At 45.7% G+C, this 23,851-nt stretch overlaps 1 protein-coding gene across 1 annotated transcript in view; it reads right to left on the bottom strand.

Moving 5' to 3' along the window:
• Positions 1 to 23,746, bottom strand: part of ELP1 (elongator acetyltransferase complex subunit 1) — a 49,608-nt gene extending 25,862 nt beyond the window's left edge. The window contains exons 1-19 of the mRNA XM_083481667.1: positions 23,640 to 23,746; positions 21,952 to 22,177; positions 20,338 to 20,490; positions 19,203 to 19,284; positions 17,277 to 17,357; positions 16,195 to 16,280; positions 15,375 to 15,474; positions 13,765 to 13,855; positions 12,700 to 12,823; positions 12,151 to 12,244; positions 9,869 to 10,102; positions 8,767 to 8,937; positions 8,127 to 8,220; positions 6,099 to 6,269; positions 4,231 to 4,337; positions 2,184 to 2,287; positions 1,387 to 1,440; positions 1,016 to 1,121; positions 351 to 466 (exon numbers count right to left, since the gene is read on the bottom strand). Of these exons, the coding sequence (XP_083337793.1) occupies positions 351 to 466; positions 1,016 to 1,121; positions 1,387 to 1,440; positions 2,184 to 2,287; positions 4,231 to 4,337; positions 6,099 to 6,269; positions 8,127 to 8,220; positions 8,767 to 8,937; positions 9,869 to 10,102; positions 12,151 to 12,244; positions 12,700 to 12,823; positions 13,765 to 13,855; positions 15,375 to 15,474; positions 16,195 to 16,280; positions 17,277 to 17,357; positions 19,203 to 19,284; positions 20,338 to 20,490; positions 21,952 to 22,101 (2,118 nt within the window). The 5' untranslated portion in view covers positions 22,102 to 22,177; positions 23,640 to 23,746. The remainder of the gene's footprint in view (positions 1 to 350; positions 467 to 1,015; positions 1,122 to 1,386; positions 1,441 to 2,183; positions 2,288 to 4,230; positions 4,338 to 6,098; positions 6,270 to 8,126; positions 8,221 to 8,766; positions 8,938 to 9,868; positions 10,103 to 12,150; positions 12,245 to 12,699; positions 12,824 to 13,764; positions 13,856 to 15,374; positions 15,475 to 16,194; positions 16,281 to 17,276; positions 17,358 to 19,202; positions 19,285 to 20,337; positions 20,491 to 21,951; positions 22,178 to 23,639) is intronic.
• Between the last annotated feature and the right edge of the window lie 105 nt (positions 23,747 to 23,851).

Below are 23,851 nucleotides of genomic sequence, written 5' to 3'. Positions count from 1 at the left end.
ACGTCAACTCACCCACCCCGTCGCGGGGATTCGAACTGCCGACCTTCTGATCGGCAAGCCCAAGGCTCAGTGGTTTAGACCACAGCGCCACCCGCGTCCCATTTCTATACTGTAATACTGGCACATGAGGGAGAAGGGTGCAGCCTCACATCTTCCTTAGCAAGCTAGGTTTTTTTACGGGAAATCATTCAAATAATGATCTATCCAGCCTGATTTGTGAATGAGACACTCCAGCCAAGAGCTACATGGCATAATTATTCCATTTGTGTAGCCCAGTTATTTCTCCTCACCACGACCACCACCATGCAACAAATAAGGTGCTTTGAGCCATAAGCATAGAGAGAACTCACCTGCAAAATGAGCTTTGTATCCTGCGGCACAATTGTGACTATCCGGGATCCTCTTTCAACCTTGCGCAGTGTCTCACTGTTGGGGACAGATGCGTTGCCCAAACCTGACTGCAAAGCTGAAGATGCCACAGTCAGTATAAAAGCTCAGTCCCAAAGGAAGAACTATTTACAATTTTTGTGAGGGAAAGGTGCCTAATAAAAAGGACACCAGGCATAAACCCCAAGCGCAGATATGCCAGGTTTTATCCAATGAAACTGTCCCAACAATACAAGGATTTCTGCCACTGCGCACATTTGATATAAGTTTGCTGATTGAGAGTGAGTGAGTGTTTGTGTGTGTGTGTGCGCGCGTGAGAGAGTGAGAGAGAGAGAGAGAGAGAGAGAGAGAGAGAGAGAGAGAGGGCCTTTACAATGCTAACGGCTTTATAAAGTATGGACAATGTTATGCTCATCCTCTCTGTGCTGCTGTGGCATGGGAAAAGCGAGCTTCTATAAAAAGTAGGAACATTTGTGGCCATTTTGAAGAATCGAAAGCAAACATCCATCCATAGGTGGACGTTACATATTTAAGGGAAGGGCTAGCAGCATATCAAGGAAGAGGAAGTCCAAGAAAGGATCAGCTGACCAGGGCACCCTTTACTGCTCGCCACGCTGGGGATAGTCACCTTTCAGGGATGTGTTCCTCAGCGACAGGCACTGGCAGGTATGAGCATGTGTTGTCAACAGCAGAAACTCATCGTGGATGGCAAAGGATGTGACGTTTGAAGCAACCTGTGGGAAACAGAGAAGAATCCCTGCAGTAGGTCATTATGGGGGACATTATGTTGGGGAAGGGATGAAGTTCAGTGGCAGAGCATATGCTCTCCAGGCAGAAGCTCCCAGGTTCGATGCCTGACATCGCCTGAAACCCAGGAGTGCCATACCGGTCAGTGCTGACAGGACTGAGCTACCTGGACCAAGGGACTGACTCAGTACAAGGGAGCTTCCTATGGCAGAGGGGCAACAAAGGAGCGAGAGCTGGAAGAGGAGTTGGTACCTCAACGTCGTTAATAAAAAAGCGGCATCTGTCAGTCAGACCAAAGATGGTTTCCTGAGGAGACAAAAGGCAGAGCACAGAACAGGGTTAGAAAGCAAACCTGCCATAGATTGGATACCTATGAATTCTGTACAGAGAATCAAAACCAGGCACCGACTGAATCCAAAGCCTGCTAACAAAATAAACAACAACAAACAAACCATCTAAAATCTAGACTTGTCGAAATCATCTGAATGAAACAAATACGTATAAAATTCAAAATTATTTTGGATAATTTATTCTGCTTCCGCTCATTATAGAGATGGGAAGAACTATGCAGGGATCTGAAACTTCACCCTTACCACTGCCGGAATATTTATTTTATTTGTTACACACACACACACACACACCATCCTTCATTATCGAATTCAAGGGTGATTTACAAAATAAATTGAAACTGCATATTCTAAAACAACAATAACTCAAGTACAAGAATCAAAGTAGAAAAATGTAAGCAGCATTACTAAGAGCAAGGTATTAAAAACAGCAAGTACTTGATGAAAGGAAATCGTCTTTCACAGACACTGCTAGGCATGGTTTCTTTTTGTTTTCCAAAGTTTTCCAATGTAATTCTCATCAGCTGCTAAGCAGTTTCTTTTTGGTTTCAAATGTATTTCTTATCAATAAAAAAGGTCGGTGCCACACAACCAAATTTTTATTCTGAAAGTGTGGCTCAGAGAAAAAAGCTTGAGAACCACTGAGTAAGGTCACAACCAAGTAATCAGTGGTCCTAGACTTCACACTTATTGTTTACTTACTTCACCACCAACCACAGCCAGTGCAGTCTGCATACATGGAGAGGGAAACTGGACAGCTGAACCGCTGCTGTTCAGCCAAGGAGTAACAACTGGTTTTTCAGCTCCTGAAGTGGGAGGGAAAAGACACAGCAGGTCTATGTGATAAAGCCAAGACTATTTATTTTACCAAATGCAGGAGGTTCAACATCTTGGAATGATGCTGAACAGCAGCGGCGTAGCGTGGGTTGTCAGCACCCGGGGCAAGGCAAGTAATTTGCACCCCCTAACCCCTAACATGCTGCCAGCTTCTTCTTGCTGCTGCCTGGGCTGGTCTGGTGTGGTTCTCTCCCGCGCTCAGCGCTGCGCTGGGCGGCCGCTGCACTGTCCCTCCCCCAGATAGTCCCTTGCTCTCTCTCCGCACCGCACGCCTGGCACCCACCCCCTCCACAGTGGGCGGCGACCCAGCGGCTCGGATCAGATTCGCACAGCCAGCACTGCAGTGAGAGAGAGTGAGCCAGGTAGGGGCAGAGAGCTGCGAGTGCGAGCGCGCGTCCCCCAGATGTTGCGCCCGGTGCGGCCGGGCCCCCCTGCACCCCCCACGCTACGCCACTGCTGAACAGGCCAGCCTTGCAACCTGGGTGGCATCCCTCACACCACTAGATTAGGGAATGCCCCAGAGCCAAGAACAGTGGGGCTGCCTGAAGAGCAAAGGGAAAAGGTCATCTACAAAAATTGAGCCCAGTAAAACACCATTCAGCTTTACATTCTCTCATTCTCACGCTTTCTCCCACCCGGGCTCCGAAAGGTCTGGTGACGTTATAGAACAGACTTCCCCAACCTGGTGCCCTTCTAGGTGTTTTCTGGACTACAGCTTCCATCATATCCCTGGCCATTGGCCACGCTGATGGGAGTTGTGGTTCAATACATTTGGCTGGCACCAGGTTAAGGAAGGCTATTCTGGAAAATAGGCACCTGCACACAACTGTATGCATCATTTGTGCACAGTGCATGGTTCACCACACCATCTAGCAGATGAAAACATTAAACACGCTAGAAGCTAGACAAGGCAAAAAGTCAGCTCATGGATTTTTGTGGCATTTGAGCCTATGAAGCTTGCTTATAGGAAAAGGTAAAGGACCCCTGGATGGTTAAGTCCAGTCAAAGGCGACTATGGGGTTGCAGCGCTCATTTCGCTTTCAGGCTGAGGGAGCTGGCTTTGGCCACAGACAGCTTTCCGGGCCATGTGGCCAGCATGACTAAACCACTTCTGGCACAACTGGACATTGTGACGGAAACCAGAGCACACGGAAACACCATTTACCTTCCCGCCACAGTGGTACCTATTTATCTACTTGCACTGGTGTGCTTTCAGACTGCTAGGTTGGCAGGAGCTGGGGCAGAGCAACGGGAGCTCACTCCGTTGTGGGGATTCAAACAGCCAGCCTTCTGATCAGCAAGCCTAAGAGGCTCAGAGGTTTAGACCACAGCGCCACCTGTGTCCCTGGTTTGGCAGGCACCAGGTCAGGGAAGGCTATTCTAGAAAATAAGACACCTGCACACAACTGAATGCATCATTCGCACACAGTGCATGGTTCACGGCACCCTCTAGGACAGCCTTTCTCAACCTGTGGGTCCCCAGATGTTGTTGAACTACAACTCCCATCACCCCTAGCTAGCAAGACCAGAGCTCAGGGATGATGGGAGTTGTAGTCCAACAACATCTGGGGACCCACAGGTTGAGATCTGCTGCTCTAGGAGATGAAAACATTAAATGTGCTAGAGGCTAGACAAGGCAAAAAGTCAGCTTATGGATTTTTGTGACATTTGAGCCTACGAAGCTAATTTATATGAAGACAGAACACTGGCCCTTCTAGACATGTACTGCCTGCTCTGGTTGGAAGCAGCTGCCCTGCAAAGTCTCAAGCAGGGGTGTTTCCCAGGTCCTTTTAATTGGAGATGGAGCCAGGGCCACCGTGCAGTCGAAACATGTGCTACAGCCCTTCTCTTCCCATGTCAAGACTTCCAAGACCAGCCAACCGGATAAGAGAATAACAGTGACCATACATACCCCAGAGGTACTTCATTATTTTTCCATCAGAAAGTTGCAGAGCCACAGCTTTGGTTTTTGGGTTGCAACACAGGCTGATGACATCGCCATCCACAGTCACAGGTGAGCTACGAAAGGTGCACAAAAGGGAGGAAGCTGACTGTGCTATGCTCAACCTGAGACCAGTCATTTTTGCATAAATGACTAAGGGACTAGACGGGGAATGCAGGTTTCAGAAACCCAAAACACACTCTGAACTGTTCCTTCAAAGTGATCCCTAACAAAGCAATAATTCCCACCCTCGCCAATAATTTTTACTGGTTTTCATGTAAACACAAGAACAACATATAACTACAGTCACTGGTCCAGGGGCGAGCAAGGCATTCTGACAGGGCCACATTCCAAATACAGTGGTGCCCCGCAAGACGAATGCCTCGCAAGATGGAAAACTCGCTAGACGAAAGGGTTTTCCGTTTTGGAGGTGCTTCGCAAAACAAATTTCCTATGGGCTTGCTTCGCAAGACGACAATGTCTTGTGAGTTCCTGGTTTTTTCCCTTACCCCCCTTTTTCTAAGCCGCTAAGCCGCTTATCAGCTGATCCGATCAGCAGATAAGCCGCTAAAAGCCGCTAAAAGCCGCTAAAAGCGCTAATCCGCTAATCCGTCAATGGGCTTGCTTCGCAAGACGAAAAAACCGCTAGACGAAGAGAATCACAGAACGGATTCTTTTCGTCTTGCGAGGCACCACTGTATTATTTAACCAGATTTCAAGGGGGATTTCTATCATTTAACTAGCAAAGTCTCCAAAACTCTTATGACAATCCCAGTCTCTAGCCTTCAGCGCCATTTTAACATAGATGGCTAACATGCATCAGATGCGTCAAGGCTTCAGTGTACATGTTTGTGGAGCTGGTGTGGCAAAGTGGATAAGTGATGGGATTTGGATTAGGAGGACCCTGGTTTAGCCACAAACCACAAAGGGTGGCCTTGGGTAAGTGACAATTTTTCTGTCTAGCCTATTTGACAGATATATATATATATATACACACAGTCATACCTCGGGTTAAATACGCTTCAAGTTGAGCGCGTTCGAGTTGCGCTCCACGGCAACCCAGAAGTAACGGAGCGTGTTACTTCCAGGTTTCGCCGCTTGCGCATGCGCAGACGCTCAAACTGACGTCGCGCGCATGCGCGCAGATGTGCCGTTGCTAGTTACGTTTACCTCTAGATGCGAACGGGGCTCCGGAACGGATCCCGTTCGTATCTAGAGGTACCACTGTGTATGTGTGTGTATACACACACACACACACACAGTGGTACCTCTAGATACTTAATTTGTTCCGGAGGTCCGTTCTTAACTTGAAACTGTTCTTAACCTGAAGCACCACTTTAGCTAATGGGGCCTCCTGCTGCTGCCGTGCCGCTGGAGCACGATTTCTGTTCTTATCCTGAAGCAAAGTTCTTAACCCGAGGTAATATTTCTGGGTTAGCAGAGTATGTAACCTGAAGCGTATGTAACCTGAGGTACCACTGTATATATATATTCCAAGAAATATATACCATGGTCAAGAAAGGCAGCAAGGACAACGAACGATCTCACAAGGTCTCTTACTCCCAGGGTTTCCTAACACCCACTAACAATGCATATTAACTGGTTGTACGGTTGCAATACTGCTCTTTCTAGGCATCAGAACACTGGGGGAACAAGAAAATACACAAGGATTGGCTTTCCACAGTTACTGGGGTTTAAACAGCCAAAGCCTCTGCAATAGCTGAACCAGCCAGTCAGATCCAAAAGAGCACAAAGGAGAAAGCCTTGCCTTAGCATTCCAGAACCACACAAAGGAATTTCTGAAATTAACACAGCACACATAATACCCTGTTCAATACCAGATATCAATGCTTCCCTCCTCTGCCGACGAGGACAGACTCAGGTGGTGAATGGAGGTGTGAGCTGGGAGGTACCCCTGGCCAGCAGCCAGGAACAGGTCATCTTGCAACCAGGTGACAAGGCGAAGCCACAGTGGATTTTTCCCATCTCTGCCGTCGCCAAGGTCAAATCTGTGACAGTTTCCAAAAAGAAGATGGAGAAGAAATTGTTTGTGTACTTTATTAATTAGTAGCGTTAACCATCCCCACCTCTGCACAATTCAAACCCTTTCTAAAATACACCCAAGTGACATGGCATAGAGAATGGACAATATAAATCTCAGTATTATTTGGAGGAATCGTCTATTAGCCCGAGGTAACCAGTTCTGGCAAGTCAGAATGCAAGCAGAGGAAGAGGGTTATCTACGGATTCTGCAAACACTTTTATTGTGTATGTGCATCCCAAGTTAGCTTTGGAGAGCTAAGGGCTGATTCACGTGTATATGTTCCATCACATCATCAAAACAGCTCCATCTCCTCACTTCATTTAAAAGGTAAAGGGACCCCTGACCATTAGGTCCAGTCGTGACCGACTCTGGGGTTGCGGCACTCATCTCGCTTTATTGGCCATGGGAGCTGGCGTACAGCTTCCAGGTCATGTGGCCAGCATGACTAAGCCGCTTCTGGAGAACCGGAGCAGCGCACGGAAACGCCGTTTACCTTCCCGCTGGAGCGGTACCTATTTATCTACTTGCACTTTGTACTTTCGAACTGCTAGGTTGGCAGGAGCAGGGACCGAGCAACGGGAGCTCACCCCGTCACAGGGATTCGAACCGCCGACCTTCTGATCGACAAGTCCTAGGCTCAGTGGTTTAACCCACAGCACCACCTGCGTCCCTGCAAACAGCTCCATCTCCTCACTTCATTTACCGTGCTTTAAAACTGAATCAGTTTACATGTTTACTTTACCAGCCACCAAGCGGGCAACTAATTGTTTGTTGAGAAATCAAGTGCTGATCTGCTGGTGGGAATCAGGTTTGAGGGCCACTTTTTTACACGTTAGAGTATTCAAGTGCACGCCTAGGTTGTTTCAACTGGTTTGCGATCCTGGATACAGTGGTGCCCCGCAAGACGAATGCCTCGCAAGACGGAAAACCCGCTAGACGAAAGGGTTTTCCGTTTTGGAGGTGCTTCGCAAAACGAATTTCCTATGGGCTTGCTTCGCAAGACGACAATGCCTTGCGAGTTCCTGAGGGTTCCCCCCCCCTTTTTCTAAGCCGCTAAGCCGCTTATCAGCTGATCCGATCAGCAGATAAGCCGCTAAAAGCCGCTAATAGCGCTAATCCGCTAATCTGTCAATGGGCTTGCTTCGCAAGACGAAAAAACCGCTAGACGAAGAGAATCACAGAACGGATTCTTTTCGTCTTGCAAGGCACCACTGTAGTAGAAAGTCATGAAGCTATAGTTTTTCTGTCCCATACGTTAAAAGGAAACTATAGCTTGTTTGGCCAGGTTCGAAGTACTAGAACAAAGGGAAGAGAAGAATGCTCTCCTAATGCTTGTGATTTATGAAGCTGGGGTTGTTATGGTCAAACTGGCTCATAATGTGAAGAACCAGTGAGTTAGCCAAAAAAATAAAAGCAAAGAGCTTGCGGAATAACTGTATGTGGAATGAGACATTGGGAAGAGGTGAATACAACCTCCCTGTCTTACTCTAACGGATGCCTATGGAAACAATACAAATAGTCAAGGGAAGAGTTACCCTGGTCACCAGAGCTCACCCAGCCAGTACCCAGTACAGACATACCTTGGTTTTCAAACAGCTTAGTTCACAAACAACTTGGAACTCAAACACCGCAAACCCAGAAGTAGTTGTTCTGGTTTGTGAACTATGTCTTGGAAGCCCCACGTTGGTTTCTGAACGTTGTGGAAGTCGAACAGACTTCCGGAACACATTTTGTTCGAAAACCAAGGTACAACTGTGGTTATATGTATTGGTTTCACATTCTTCAGTAACAAATATTCTGCACCAAGTTTAAGTCCCGGTACCTGTATGACTTTTCCAGCCGAGGGACTGCAACTTTGCATCTACTTCCACCAACTGCACCAGTTTTAACTGTGGCATCTGTGTCTGTCTGGCCATCTGTCAAAGGGCAACAAAGAGAATAGGCGATGGACTTACTTCAGCATGTTTAGCCTGGAGAAGAGGAGGTTAAGGGGTGATATGATAGCCATGTTCAAATATATAAAAGGATGTCATATAGAGGAGGGAGAAAGGTTGTTTTCTGCTGCTCCAGAGAAGCGGACACGGAGCAATGGATCCAAACTACAAGAAAGAAGATTCCACCTAAACATTAGGAAGAACTTCCTGACAGTAAGAGCTGTTTGACAGTGGAATTTGCTGCCAAGGAGTGTGGTGGAGTCTCCTTCTTTGGAGGTCTTTAAGCAGAGGCTTGACAACCATATGTCAGGAGTGCTCTGGTGGTGTTTCCTGCTTGGCAGGGGGTTGGACTCGATGGCCCTTGTGGTCTCTTCCAACTCTATGATTCTATGATTCTATGATCAGCCTGGGAAGTTTCCTCTGTTCTGTTTTAAATTAAAAGCAGATAGAAAGCCACCACCACCACCCGTCCTTTTATAATGCAAGGAGTTGAAGCCATGTTTTTGGCGAAGCCACGGGTGTACCTACCCGCTCTATAAATGGAAATCCTGTTGCTAGCATCCAGGACAGCAAGATCCCCACTTCTAAAAGGTTCCATAAGGAAGGCAACTTGATTGACAGCACAGGGGAGCTGGAGCTGATAGGTACAAAGAGGTGGAGGGGCCACAGCGTGACGGAAGGATGTCAGGAGCACCTTGTCTTCAAAGAGAAAGAGGAGAGGGGGAAATCACTTTAATGGGCATCAATGCATAGCGGAAAAGGCCAGACTAAACATACAGACATCATCACAGATTTTTTTCCATATTAAAATCTAATGCTTCTTAGTGGAGTCTGATCACTTTTCCCAGCGGCCGAAAGTTAAGTATAGAGCAATCACATGAGCTAAGAGTATGAACAGGCAGGTCACAGGTTCGAATCCTGCCTCTAATCTGAACTCACCAGGTGGATTTGAATAAGGCATTATATTCTTAGAGCCTCAGCCCCATCTGCTGATCATAATACCAAGCTACCGTACAGGGCAGGTCAATAACAATACTGAACTTCCTTACAGGATTGTTGTAAAGATTACTGAAACACTCTATGACATGTGAAGGGCTTTGAACACATAGAAAGTTCTTTATAAATATTAAGGTGTACACTCATCATGCACAGGAGATGAGGGAGAGAATTGTCTTTTTACTATCTTTATAGATGTTTTGTCAGTTTCGACTGAGTTTCTTCGGAGGATTTCTAGCTTCCTTCAAAATGGCCTTTCCCTCATGTTAACGAGCCCTTAATCAGGGCTGTGTATACTTGGCAGTTAAAATAATTGTTCTGCATCGAGAAAAAACTAAATTTCATGACCTGTTTGTATTATGCAAAATTAAGCGAATTTCTATGTATTTGCCTATTTTGCACCATTTGTTCTGCTTCTACTAGCTATGGGGAGGAGCCCTGCACAGGGCCTACTGTAAACCTGACAGAGCAACTTCTCCATCTTGTGAAATGCTGGGTGGAGTGGGGGAGATAAGGGAATAAATTCAGATTTAGAGTTTGCAAAAGTGCGGCCTAATTCTTTTTGCGCGGACTTCTCAACCGGCGCGGTCCACTTTAAGAAAACCCACAACAACCTCGCTCAGTAGAAATGTACCTCCATCAATGACTGCCACGCTAGCCAAGTCGCTTGCCCCTTCGCCACTGCTGCGGTCCGTACTCCACTGCCAGTCATAGCAGAGGTAAAGCCACTGCTGGCAGAGGATGTGGAGTCTGTACGGCATCTCTTGGTCCCATGCCAGGGACACAATGGACTGGCTGCCTTCTGAGCTATCAAAATGCAGGCTTTGCTTCAGGTACCAGTGGTAGTTTCCCGTTGTCCAAAGCTGAACTGCACACAGAACACACAGAACGCGGGACTGCACATTAGACACCCCCCAACTTGCAGCAGAACAGACATTCCCCCCCAAACTCTGAATCTCTCTGGCCTTTGAGGTATTAGAATCCCTTCTCTGCCCAGTTCTGTAGCATTCAGCTTAGTTTGAAAATGAACGTTTCCCAAGTGGTGGTAGTCACCATGTTCTTTTGCCACAGATGCCTTTTTCTCCGCATCTCTTTTTAAAATTTATTTATACTTTTCAAATTTACACATTTCATTAGTTTTACAAGCAATTTAACATTTTAAATTTTGACTTCCTTTCCCCCCTTTCTGCGGTTACTTAAATTTATTTTTCAATATCTTCTGCATATCCACATTCATTTAACTTGCTCATTTAATTATCTACTGTAAATATATACTCTTATAAAACTGCAGTTAGTACAATAATCCTGCTAATGTTTTCATCTGTTTGCAGTTTATCTGTAAACATTCAATAAACCATTTCCATTCTTTTATAAAACGTTTGTTATCTTGATTTCTTATTCTTCCGGTAAGTTTCACCATTTCTGCATATTCCATAAGTTTTTTTATGCATTTTGTATGCATCTTCCTTCACTGAGATTTCTGCTTCTTTCCACTTCTGGGCAAGTAACATTCTTTCTGCTGTAAAAGGTAAAGGTAAAGGGACCCCTGACCATTAGGTCCAGTCGTGACCGACTCTGGGGTTGCGGTGCTCATCTCGTTTTATTGGCCGAGGGAGCCGGTGTACAGCTTCCGGGTCATGTGGCCAGCATGACTAAGCCGCTTCTGGAGAACCAGAGCAGCGCACGGAAACGCCGTTTACCTTCCTGCCAGAGCGGTACCTATTTATCTACTTGCACTTGGACGTGCTTTCGAACTGCTAGGTTGGCAGGAGCTGGAACTGAGCAACGGGAGCTCACCCCATCATGGGGATTCGAACCGCCGACCTTCTGATCGGCAAGTCCTAGGCTCTGTGGTTTAACCCACAGGGCCACCCGCGTCCCCTTGCTGCTGTAGTAGCATACATAAATAAAATTCTATATAATTTAGGTAGTTCTGTCTTTTGCACTTTCTCCGCATCTCTTTCGCCTGGAGGTTGGCAAGCGGGAGGCCAGCACCCATGAGGGAGGGGGGGCAGGATTGGCCTAGGTGCCTCCATTTACTGACCTCTACTCTATATGATTTGGGTTGCATGAAACGTCTCTCTAGTGCCCTCTCTCTTTCTCTGTGTGTGTCCTGAGAGTTTAAAACGTATCTCCTCAATGGGAGCCATAACACATGTTGGTGCATGCACGTTTCTGCAGTTTAATCCTCCACACGACTGGAAGCATACAAATGCGAGCAGACATCCATGCACCAGGGTACTTGATGGAGGCCACACCTGACTGTGAGCCAGTCTGAGAAGTTCTGGTACACCAAGAGTCAGATGATGACGCTATGTTTTTACTGTGGGGTGTGAAACACAGAGCAGACAAAATACAACATTCCTAGAGAGGGATGTTTGTTCAGCCAGTAGATAAACTTCCTGTTTCCTCCTGGGCTGGGACAAACTTCCTCTACATGTGACCAGAGGTGGGCGTGACCTTACCTGTGCAGGTAACAAAAGCACAGGACTGGCCACCACATCTCTCTCGTCTCCATTTTGCTTTCGCCGAAGAAACATCAGCCTGAGATGCTCTCTTGGCTTCCAAGAGAGGACAAAGGAACTATCTCCTTATGGGATAGATTCCAAGTGTATATATTTTGTAACTTAAGTCTGCCTTCTGGGATCCATTTGTGAACAGAATGTGTGAGTAAACTATTTTATACTTTTTACACAAGACTTGTGCTGTGTCTATTTCTTTTTAGGAGGGAATAAAAGGGGAATTACCAGGAAACTTATTTTAGAGGCTTAAACAAGCCTGGTAAACCTATCCGCTGTGTAAGTTTTAAAATGGGAATGTCACTCTGCTAAATTATAGAACTTGTTAATGCAAGTTGGAAAGGATATTGTTAAACAATATATCCTCTCCTGCCTCCCTGAACATTCCCACACTTACCATATGTCTTTGGTTGAGTTGTATCTTCCGTTTTCAGTTCTTCCAACCATACTGCCAATATCATGGAGTCCAAATTCCAGAGTAGCTCATTTACCTAAAGCAACATGGATTGGGGTGTCGTATGAAGCCAGAGCCATTTCCAACAGAATTTATTTTCCTTCAGTCGAGTAACATCTCCTTCACAATTTAAAAACGATGATTTCTAAAGAATTCTAAAACCCTCCAAACAAGGGAAGGGCAAGAATTCTTCAGATTCAGTTAGCTGACTACTACAGTGGTACCTCAGTTTTTGAACGTCACCCATTCCAGAAGTCCGTTCGAATTCTGAAACATTCAAAAACCGAAAACTGAAAGTAGAAGCCTCAATACAGAAAACTCAAAACAGAAGCTGTGTTTTCTGTTTGACTTCTGGGGCGCGTTCGAAAACCGAGGCATTTACTTCCGGGTTTTCGGCATTCGAATTCCGAAATGTCCGACTATGGAGGCGTTCGAAATCCGAGGTACCACTGTATTCAGTTTACAAACCCTTCAGAAAGAGGGTCATCTTACCTTGACTTGGCCTTTCTGGAAGGGAAGTGTGAATTCACCATGAAGAAGTCCATTTTTTTCAAAGAACACAACGTCATGTTTGTTGGCTTTATCTTGTGTGGATGCAATTAAGCTTCCAGAGGGCCTCGACAAATAAAACGAAAGTGTAAGTTAGGGCAACATTTCGGACAATTCCTCAAACATGCATTTTTGTTTTTTTAAAAAAAGATGAAGTAGTGAAACGTCTGTCATAAGGAAAGGTGGAAAGTGGAGAAGGGAGACCCTATATATATTACAGAGAGCTTCTGAAGGTGGAGATTCCTCCTGTGTGTTCTAGAGTACAACCCCTCAGAACAAAATGGTCGCCACTGAGAACCAAGCTTTCCCCTCCAGAATGGCCCCCATCTACAAGCATCTGCAGGAACTTTTCCAGGGGGGAGGGTGAAAGCCAGTACTACAAATATATACATACAAACAGACATTGCTAGAGTCAGAGAAAAGGGCTACCACTTCTCATAGACCTGGGAACTCAACAACAGTGAATCCTGAGCACTAGATATAAAGCCTTGGCCTCTGAGAAATTTATATGCAAGGGCTACCCCTTCATTGCTCCTCAATGCCCTGCAGACAAAACCGGTCCACCCACCACTGAAATTCTCACTTCTTTCCCCATTTCCCTCCATCTCTTCCAGCCTTTAATTCAGGCTTCCTCAGACTCGGCCCTCCAGCAGTTTTTGGCCTACAACTCCCATGATCCTTAGCTAGCAGGACCAGTGGTCAGGGATGATGGGAACTGTAGTCTGAAAAACATCTGGAGGGCCGAGTTTGAGGAGGCCTGCTTTAATTAATGGCACCGCTGCTAAATTCAACTTCACATACTACATTTCCCAGGATCCTTTGGGGGGAGCCACGACTGTTAAAGTGGTATGATACTGCTTTAAATGTATAGTGCATGTGGGGCCTAAGTGGGTTTCAACAGTGAAGTCACCACCTTTAAAATCCATTGGCTGCTGAAGTTTCAATGGGCATATGTGAACACAACGCAAACTCATTGCGCACCACAAAACACAACTCTTCCCTACTCACTTCCACGCCAGTGCTTGTTCTAATCCTGGGACGGGCTCACTGGTAGTCTGCAGAACAAGCTCTCTGCTCCACACCCTGACTTTCCGAGCTCCTGCGTTTTCGGGGGGGGGGGAGAGAAACATGCGCACAGTAGACTCATTAGAATTGTTTTCCAAGCTTCAGGATCTGCAGACTATGTTTCACCCATCAAGTCTTCCAGGCAGCCTTATCAGAAAACACAGGTTAATATTAGTATCTTGAGCAGCTGTGCATTCATTGCTCACAGTCTGTCTGATGGAGACTTTCCTCTTTTTAAGGAAACTGGCGCAACGCCTATCATTATGACCGTACACATTATGTGTGAACCCATGCGCAGGGACACCATAGGTGTGTTTGCATGCAATATACATGTATGTCCCCTGCACCTATGTAGTCTGTATTTATGGGCATTTATCTACCCAGTATCCCAACTGCAACGCTGCAGCCATGAGAAAAAATAAAAATGATGCACTCAAGGATTATCTCAGTGCCTGGGGTGGGAATAGCTTCTGTGTTTCCTTAACTGTGTATCAGGCTCTGGCCTGTTTATGTTAGCCCGATACTTCTACAGGAACCATATAGAAGAGCAGTACATGTGAAAAGGATCTAGGAGTCTTGGTTGACCACAAATTTGACATGAACCAACAGTGTGACGCGGCAGCTAAAAAGCCAATGCAATTCTGGGCCTCATCAATAGGAGTATAGCATCTAGATCAAGGGAAGTAATAGTGCCACTGTATTCTGCTCTGGTCAGACCTCACCTGGAGTACTGTGTCCAGTTCTGGGCACCACAGTTCAAGAAGGACACTGACAAACTGGAACGTGTCCAGAGGAGGGCAACCAAAATGGTCAAAGGCCTGGAAACGATGCCTTATGAGGAACGGCTAAGGGAGCTGGGCATGTTTAGCCTGGAGAAGAGGAGGTTAAGGGGTGATATGATAGCCATGTTCAAATATAGAAAAGGATGTCACATAGAGGAGGGAGAAAGGTTGTTTTCTGCTGCTCCAGAGAAGCGGACACGGAGCAATGGATCCAAACTACAAGAAAGAAGATTCCACCTAAACATTAGGAAGAACTCCCTGACAGTAAGAGCTGTTCGACAGTGGACTTTGCTGCCAAGGAGTGTGGTGGAGTCTCCTCCTTTGGAGGTCTTTAAGCAGAGGCTTGACAACCATATGTCAGGAGTGCTCTGATGGTGTTTCCTGCTTGGCAGGGGGTTGGACTCGATGGCCCTTGTGGTCTCTTCCAACTCTATGATTCTATGATCTCAGTGCCTGGGGTGGGAATAGCTTTTGTGTTTCCTTAACTGTGTAACAGGCTCTGGCCTGTTTATGTTAGCCCGATTCTTCTACAGGAACCATATGGAACTGAGATAGTATATCTGCCTATGTCTTCTTGGAGTTCTGTCTATTAAGGAGACATTAAGGGTGTGAACAGAGCTATGAGAAATACCTTAAGAATGTATGTTAATAACGGTGATGATGATAGAGTAGTCTTACTTTTTAAAATACGATTTTTTTATCCCTTATTCAAGCAGGTGTTATGTGTTTTTTTAAGCAAAAAGCATTTTATTGTTTTGAACTTATACCAACCTGTCTCTGGGCAAACAGCACTCACTGCAAAGTACTGTCCATCTCCTCTCCAGGTGATTCGAGGTCTACGGTCATCCCATGGCAGAGCAGGCAGCACTTCCTGGGGAAATAAATGATGATGCACTTCCTGTTAACCAAGACACAAGAGGCAGGTGGCTATGTGCCATTTACTCCTAGTCCCCCCACCCCCACCCCACCCCCACCTTGTTTGCTAGCTTAATTTTCCCACGGATGAGACTGAAAAACCGAAAGCCTGCTCTGATTGGCTGCAGTCACATGACACAGTAAACAATAGTGAATAACAGAAACAAACCACAAACTCTGGCTTTACAAACTGTTGTTTGCTTCAACCCCAAACAAACCACAATATACAATATGAAACCATTCTTTGCTAAGAAATCATGGCTTATTGGAACAAAACAAAACAAAATCCCCACTATGAACATATCACTAATTTAGCAACTGTGATTTGTCGTTCCATCCTATGCTAGGAGCATGGCAATGTGAGAGCGACCCTCACGTTCAGAGTAAACAAATAACTATGGGATGTGCAAACTGGGCCTTATATTTCAATTCAGTGTGTGAATAGGCTTAGGGACCTTCACGAACGAGTGGACATTTCAAACTGGATCGCCTCAATCCAACACTCTAACCACTACACCACACTAGCTCTGTGATCCTATTTAATGCAGGTATTCCAAGAAGAACAATTCATTCAAATAGGGGTGTGTGCCTTTCTTACATCCATCATTTTGCCACTGTATACTTTTTATACTTATCTGTGTACACACATAACCAATATTTATAATGAATACAGTACCATTGGCTTGCTGCGAGCTGCCTTCTTGCCTTCTGATCCATGAAACTGGGTTTCCTTTTTACCCCAACCAACAGTAATAAACTTTCCTAGAAGTTAACAAATTAGCAGCATTTGTGATGTGACACTTTCAACAATCTGACAAAAAATGTATTGCCCACCCCATCAAGCTTCACAAGACTTCATTCTCGTTCTCAGAATCGTTTGCAAGCTTTACAAGTCACCATGCCAACCATCTGATATCAACTTCATTGCTGGAGACCAGCAGTAGACCTTAAGAGTTTATGAAGTCTTGATTCAGACATAAACATGGTATCTCTTTCTATTATTCTTACAGGGGGCTATACCTCTCCATCCACAGATAAGCTAAAAGCGTTTGTCACATTTCAGGGACACATTCCAGCCAGGCAAAGATAAACACACAAAAAGGACATGGAGCAGGGCTAGGTAAAGGTAAAGGGACCCCTGACCATTAGGTCCAGTCATGACCGACTCTGGGGTTGCGGCGCTCATCTCACTTTCTTGCCCGGGGGAGCCGGTGTACAGCTTCCGGGTCATGTGGCCAGCATGACTAAGCCACTTCTGGAGAACCAGAGCAGCACATGGAAACACCGTTTACCTTCCCGCTGGAGCAGTACCTATTTATCTACTTGAACTGGCGTGGTTTTGAACTGCTAGGCTGGCAGAAGCAGGGACCGAGCAACGGGAGTTCACCCCGTCGTAGGGATTCGAACCGCCAACCTTCTGATCAGCAAGTCCTAGGCTCTGTGGTTTAACCCACAGCGCCCCCCGTGTCCCTGGAACAGGGCTACTGAAGGCTAAATAGTTATCTGGAGGGCCACATGTGGCCCCCAGGCCTGAAGTTCCCTGCATCCTGCATTGTAGAGTCTGCACTGAACAGGAGCTTGAACTAGGTGTCTTCTCAAGTCCCTTCCAACCTCGTAACAGTCAAAATGAGCAGCTGGATCCAGTTGTCTGCGGCGGTAATTTCAGTTTTCATTTGGTTCTGCCTATGCATTTCGTTCAATTTTTAAAACTGCCGCCGTGCAATTTTTGAGCATCCTGTATCTGCAGCACCAACTCACCTTCTCCAAAGTCATCTTGGTGGATTTGACTTTCTGTAATAGGTTCAAAGTCCCTCGTCATCAGGATGAGAGTCTGCTGACCTGTGTCACAGAGTGAACAGCAATGGACTTTAAAATCAAGATTCTGCCAAGATGAACTAATATAGCTTACTTATCACACCACAGAATTCCAACCCTTCTTCTGTGGCTTTTGGGACAGCACTACATTCTCTTTTCCTAGACCACTGTTTTACTTATATCATTAGCATTACATAGGCTTCTCCAGTTCTTACTTGATATTTACCAAATACGGATGTACTCTTACATGACATTGTCCGTTACTGCTTCTGCCCCAGTGATTCTTCATTTTTTGGATTTGGTACATTTCATGCAGCCTACCTAGACATTCTACCACATTAAATGCAACATAACTTGTATAAATAAAACAAGAGATTTAGGCTACAATGATGTCTTTCAACAAGCCTTCTAAAAGCTTAAACCCAGTTGATAACTGTATTGGATCTGACTTGATTTTATGTATGTGTTTTTTAGTTTTGTTTTTAAATGTTTCAATATATGCAGTTTTAACTGTTTTTATATACATACAGTGGTGCCCCGCAAGACGAATGCCTCGCAAGATGAAAAACCCGCTAGACGAAAGGGTTTTCCGTTTTTCGATGTGCTTCGCAGGACGACATTTCCCAAGACGAAAATGTCTTGCGAGTCTTGAGATTTTTTTCGCTTCCCCCCCTTTTTCTAAGCCGCTAAGCCGCTAATAGCCTTTTAGCCGCTAAGCCGCTAATAGCTCTAATCCGCTAAGCCGCTAATAGGGTTGCTTCGCAAGACGAAAAAACCGCTAGACGAAGAGACTCGCGGAACGGATTAATTTTGTCTTGCGAGGCACCACTGTAACTGTTTTATATATGTGATTAAACTTCGAATCGTTTTGGGATGCCTCGTATGAAGCGATTTGTAAGTGAACTAGATAAGCAAACAAACATGTGATTCCCAATATTTTAAAGTCTTCTAAAAAATAATACAGTGGTACCTCTGGTTACATACTTTATTCATTCCGGAGGTCTGTTCTTAACCTGAAATTGTTCTTAACCTGAAGCACCACTTTAGCTAATGGGGCCTCCTGCTGCCGCCGCACCACCGGATCACGATTTCTGTTCTCATCCTGAAGCAAAGTTCTTAACCTGAGGTAGTATTTCTGAGTCTCTAACCTGAAGCGTATGTAACCTGAAGCGTATGTAACCCGAGGTACCACTGTATTCAGTTAGCACATGACAAAGACATTTAAACTCGAAGAACAGCTGACAAAACAGTAGCAGAATATTAACTTAACAGTTATTACTTCTGTATTGCCATTAAACGTAAAAAGTGACTACTTTCAGTAGGAGCTTCTGGATCTCACAGACACAGAGACTTTGTGCAGATCTGATGCTGGTTCAAAGAAAACCTTGGTCTGCCAATTGGTTCAGAAACAGGTATGTGCTCCCCATCCCTCTTGCTCTCATCAGAAGTAATTCCCCCTGCCCTAAATCATACTGATTTAGTGTTACAGGTGCACTGATGCTGGCAACTGTTAAATGCTAACTAAGCAGGCTTTCTTGTCAAACCAAGGCCTGAAGCCAAGCCTGGAAGTTGGTTTCGTGAAGAAGAGAATCGGATTCACAGCCAGCACTGGTGAACCTGTAACACTAACACTAACCCAGAAATCACACAGTTCCCAAAGCCTATTACAGTTTTGCAATGGGTCAGCGTATATATTCTTTTGGAAGCCGCCCAGAGTGGCTGGGGAAGCCCAGCCAGATGGGCAGGGTATAAATAATAAATTATTATTATTATTATTATTATTATTATTATTATTATTATATCATCTTCAATGGACCAAAAGGTAAGGAACGAGGCTGAAAGGATTGGCTTTGGAACGTTGCTCCACACCTGTGGCAAGGAGAACGAGCTCTTGGTCAGGACTCCAGCTCATCACAGTTAGACCGCTGTCCACACTCCCGACACACTCCAACTGCAAAAAGATTGAAGACTGTTAACTCATGCTGCTGCTCCTGTGCCTTTTAACAGCAGCCTGACACAACCTCACAAGGGATTTGACAGTGTCAAGTGGAGGATAAAGCCATTAAAGGGTACTGGCCGAGGTTGTGATGTACTCCCTCCAATTACAGAGGAAGTATGCCTCTGAATGTCAGCTGCAGGGAACCACAAGAAGAAGAAGAAGAATTTGGATTTGATATCCTGCTTTATCACTACCCTAAGGAGTCTCAAAGCGGCTAACAATCTCCTCTCCCCCACAACAAACACTCTGTGAGGTGAGTGGGGCTGAGAGACTTCAGAGAAATGTGACTAGCCCAAGGTCACCCAGCAGCTGCATGTGGAGGAGAGGGGAAGCGAACACAGTCCACCAGATTACAAGTCTACTGCTCTTAACCACTGCATACAGGTCCTGTTTAGAGGCTTCCCATAGGGCACAGCAGTCCAATAGGTGGCCCGAGGGCCACATATGTCCCTTGAGGGCTTTTTTGTGGCCTTCAGCAACATTTGACGCTTCCACAACCCTTGTGCTGCCTTCCCAAAGTCAGTAAACAAGGCGCTGTGCTATGGGAAGGTGATGTGAGGGCTCTGATAGGATCCTAGCATCTCCTTTTAACTTTCCCAAAGCCTAGTTAGTGCTTTCCCAGCTTTGGGAAGGAGGTGGAAGTACTCTAGATGTGGCAGCTAGACTGGTGACTGGGAGTGGCCACCGAGACCATATAACAACCAAATAACACCGGTCCTGAAAGATCAACATTGGCTACCAGTACGTTTCCGAGCACAATTCAAAGTGTTGGTGCTGACCTTTAAAGCCCTAAACAGCCTCGGCCCAGTATACCTGAAGGAGCGTCCCCACCCCCATCGTTCAGCCTAGACACTAAGGTCCAGCTCCGAGGGCCTTCTGCCGATTCCCTCACTGCAAGAAGAGAAGTTACAGGGAACCAAGCAGAGGGCCTTCTCGGTAGTGGCGCCCTCCCTGTGGAATGCCCTCCCATCAGATGTCAAGGAAATAAACAACTATCTGTCATACCTGAAGGGTGTTCAGATTGCACAGTATGACATCTCCAGTCGCAGTAGCCACACAGACAAATTCCTGATCAGGCAAATCCTCAATGCCCACAATGAACCCGCTTCCATCTTCTGGCAGAAAACCCTCAGCTAGCAAAGAAACTTCATTTGTGACCTTTAAAACAGAGACAAGGACCCGCTATAATGCAAACACGTTGATTTGATCATGCGAGTTGCCTCTTGGCGGAAGACAACAACCAACATGTGCATTAAACTGCAGTTATTTGCTGGTGCTGCTGCAAACTGCTGGAATCATCCTAGCAAAAATGCATGTTTGTTGGCATACACATAATCTACAAAAATATGTGGATATATTTTGATTACCCTTTTACTAGGATTCTATGCAATGGCTTAGCATCCAACACACTGGGAAATTGTAGAGTGCCTCTTTACTGATTGTTTTGAGATGCTGGTTTTCATGGGTTAATTATTTTTATATTAATTGCTGTGATGAATTTAAATTCTGTTGTACTTGATGAAATGTATATTATCCTGTACACCTTGAAGTTGATGGGCACACTACACATCACCATCATCATCATCATCATCATCATCATCACAGAAAGCAGTGGTTTGCAAACTTGTTTTCTTAGGAATCTTGAAGTCCTTTGGAAATCTGTCAGGGGTTCCTTACTGAGAAGATCTTTACAGTGGTGCCCCGCAAGACGAATGCCTCGCAAGATGGAAAACCCGCTAGACAAAAGGGTTTTCCGTTTTTGAGCTGCTTCGCAAGACGAATTTCCCTATGGGCTTGCTTCGCAAGACGAAAACGTCTTGCGAGTGTTCCAATTTTTTTTTGCTCCCCCCCCCTTTTTCTAAGCCGCTAATAGCCTTTTAGCTGCTAAGCCACTAAGCCTTTAATAGCCGCTAATCCGCTAAACCGCTAATAGTGCTAATCCGCTAAGCCGCTAATAGGGTTGCTTCGCAAGACGAAAAAACCGCTAGACGAAGAGACTCGCGGAACAGATTATTTTCGTCTTGCGAGGCACCACTGTAATAGCATAGGAAATTTAGTGAATGATCATGAACATAGCAAAACCTAAGGAGCCTGGTCAGAAGCAACCAGCAAGACCTGGAAGTATGTTCTAGAATATATCCCAGAATCCTTTGCAATATGCAGAGGTTCTGTAGCAGAGGCACAGAAATGATTCTTCACCAACATGGGAAGGATTTCCTGGGAGCAGGAAATGGAAAGACTGCCACCTTCAACGTTTTGGTGTTGATCTACACTCTTCTGCAAATACACACACACACACACAAAATTTGAATAAAGTATTTAATAAAAATTATCCACATGCTTTCTGTCTTGCAAAATTAACTCAAGAATCTATCCAAACATTTTTTTTAATTCCAGAAATTATCTCTGTATGGAGCAGTGAATAAAATACATTGTTGAAAGTATACACAGTCTCAATTCCTTCCTTTGACTGAAAGTATTTTATGCCCAAATATTCACATCATTAGGCTTCACCCTATGAAAAGCCAAGGAGAAGCGGCAAAAGTAGTCGGCAATGGGCTGTTGCTAGGCAGGCAGCTCTTAGAATGCAAAAACCAAAACTGACATGTGCTATCTCACCTCTTGTGTGGTAAGATCCACCTCCACAATTCCGTACTCTGTACTGACTAATAACGTCCCCTTGTCTGCACGGAGACAGAAGCCTTGAGGAGTTCCAACAGTCCGGACTGCCTGGCATTCCCAAGTTCTCAGCAACTTTAGATTTCTCATGCTGTCTTCAGTGCATACAACTGAAAAGGAATTGCTCTTCTCACCCTAAAGACCAACTTAAAGTAACAGGCTGCACCTAAATAAAAAAGAAGAGAGAAGCATGCACTGAAAAACGTTAATTCTTGAACACAAATATTTGAAACAGTGTCAGGAAACTAAAATTGGAAGTGCTTCCAGACAGGGGGCTTTATATGGTTGTAACCAGGGCCAGATTTAGGTTTGATGAGGCCCTGAGCTGCTGAAGGTAATGGGGCCCTTTATATGGCCAGCTATCCTTTGTGAACAACAAATTGTCGCTGTTTTTTGTGTTGAATATGTGCTATATGGTCATTTATGGACCTAATAGGCATCTAAAGCCATTTGCACATAACAAAATACCGGTATGTATTTTATCAAAGTAATTGTTGAACTGAAATACAATTAAGAAGTAGCATATTAATAGTGAAATACAGTTAAGAAGTAGTATATTAATAGTGATATTTTAGGGAGCAGGCTATCAGGCGGGGCCCATTACTTACGTTATAGGAGCCTACACAACACAAAACACTGTTGCTGTATGTAGGTTTTATTTTATTTGTTTTTTATCTTATATTTTGGAAATGTACATCCAGTTTTCCCCCCTTAAATTTTTTTTGGGGCCCCCAAGAAAGTCGGGCCCTTATTGCTTATACGTAAATCCAACACAGAGACGCGGGTGGCTCTGTGGGTTAAACCACAGAGCCTAGGACTTGCCAATCAGAAGGTCGGCGGTTCGAATCCTCGTGACGGGGTGAGCTCCCGTTGCTCGGTCCCTGCTCCTGCCAAATTAACAGTTCGAAAGCACATCAAGTGCAAGTAGATAAATAGGTACCACTCCTGAGGGAAGGTAAACGGCATTTCCGTGCGCTGCTCTGGTTTGCCAGAAGCAGCTTAGTCATGCTGGCCACATGACCCGGAAGCTGTACGCCGGCTCCCTCGGCCAATAAAGCGAGATGAGCGCCGCAACCCCAGAGTCAGCCATGACTGGACCTAGTGGTCAGGGGTCCCTTTACCTTTTAAATCAGACACTGTATGGTTGTAACAAACAGATCGGTGGCAGAAGACTTGCATGCACGAGGAGTACAGATCCTACAGTAAACACCAGTCTTGAAACACCCATTAGTAGAACTGTCACTGTACCATGATGGAGAGCTAGCTAGTTTTAAGCACATCCAAAGATTGTTCTGTTTAAGAAAAGAAAAGAAAATGGGGGGAGATGGAGGGCTATTTTGCAGTGGCGTAGCGTGGGTTGTCAGCACCCGGGGCAAGGCAAGTAATTTGCGCCCCCTAACTCGTGGATTTGCGCCCCCTAACCCTAACCCCCAGATGTTGCGCCCGGTGCGGCCGCCCCCCCCCTGCACCCCCCACGCTACGCCACTGCTATTTTGCAACCAAGGGCCCCGTCATTCTGCCCTTCACCTGCTGGTAAGGTGATAATTCGCAAAAACCAGACTCCTCAGCTGTGGGAGAGGAGAGGGCGCCCCTAAACCCCTGGGGTGCAGGCGGCACCGCGAGCTCACCTTACAACAAGCGGCTCCCAACTGTCCGCGTGCAACTTCGCCGGAGACGCCGCGCGCCTGCCATAGTCAAGCCACTGTGCGGGCAGAGCGAGGGGTCGAGCATGCTCAGTGGAGATCGCGAAGCCGAACCGGAAGAGGGCGGCTCTGCGCATGCTCGGCGGCATTCTGAAGCCGAAGCAAGTGAGGGCAGCGCTGCTATGCCAGCGGTAGAA

Source organism: Podarcis liolepis (genome assembly GCF_965112155.1).
Source record: "Podarcis liolepis genome assembly, chromosome: 17".
In the NCBI taxonomy this organism is placed as follows: domain Eukaryota; kingdom Metazoa; phylum Chordata; class Lepidosauria; order Squamata; family Lacertidae; genus Podarcis; species Podarcis liolepis.
This window is presented reverse-complemented; position numbering and strand designations above follow the sequence as displayed.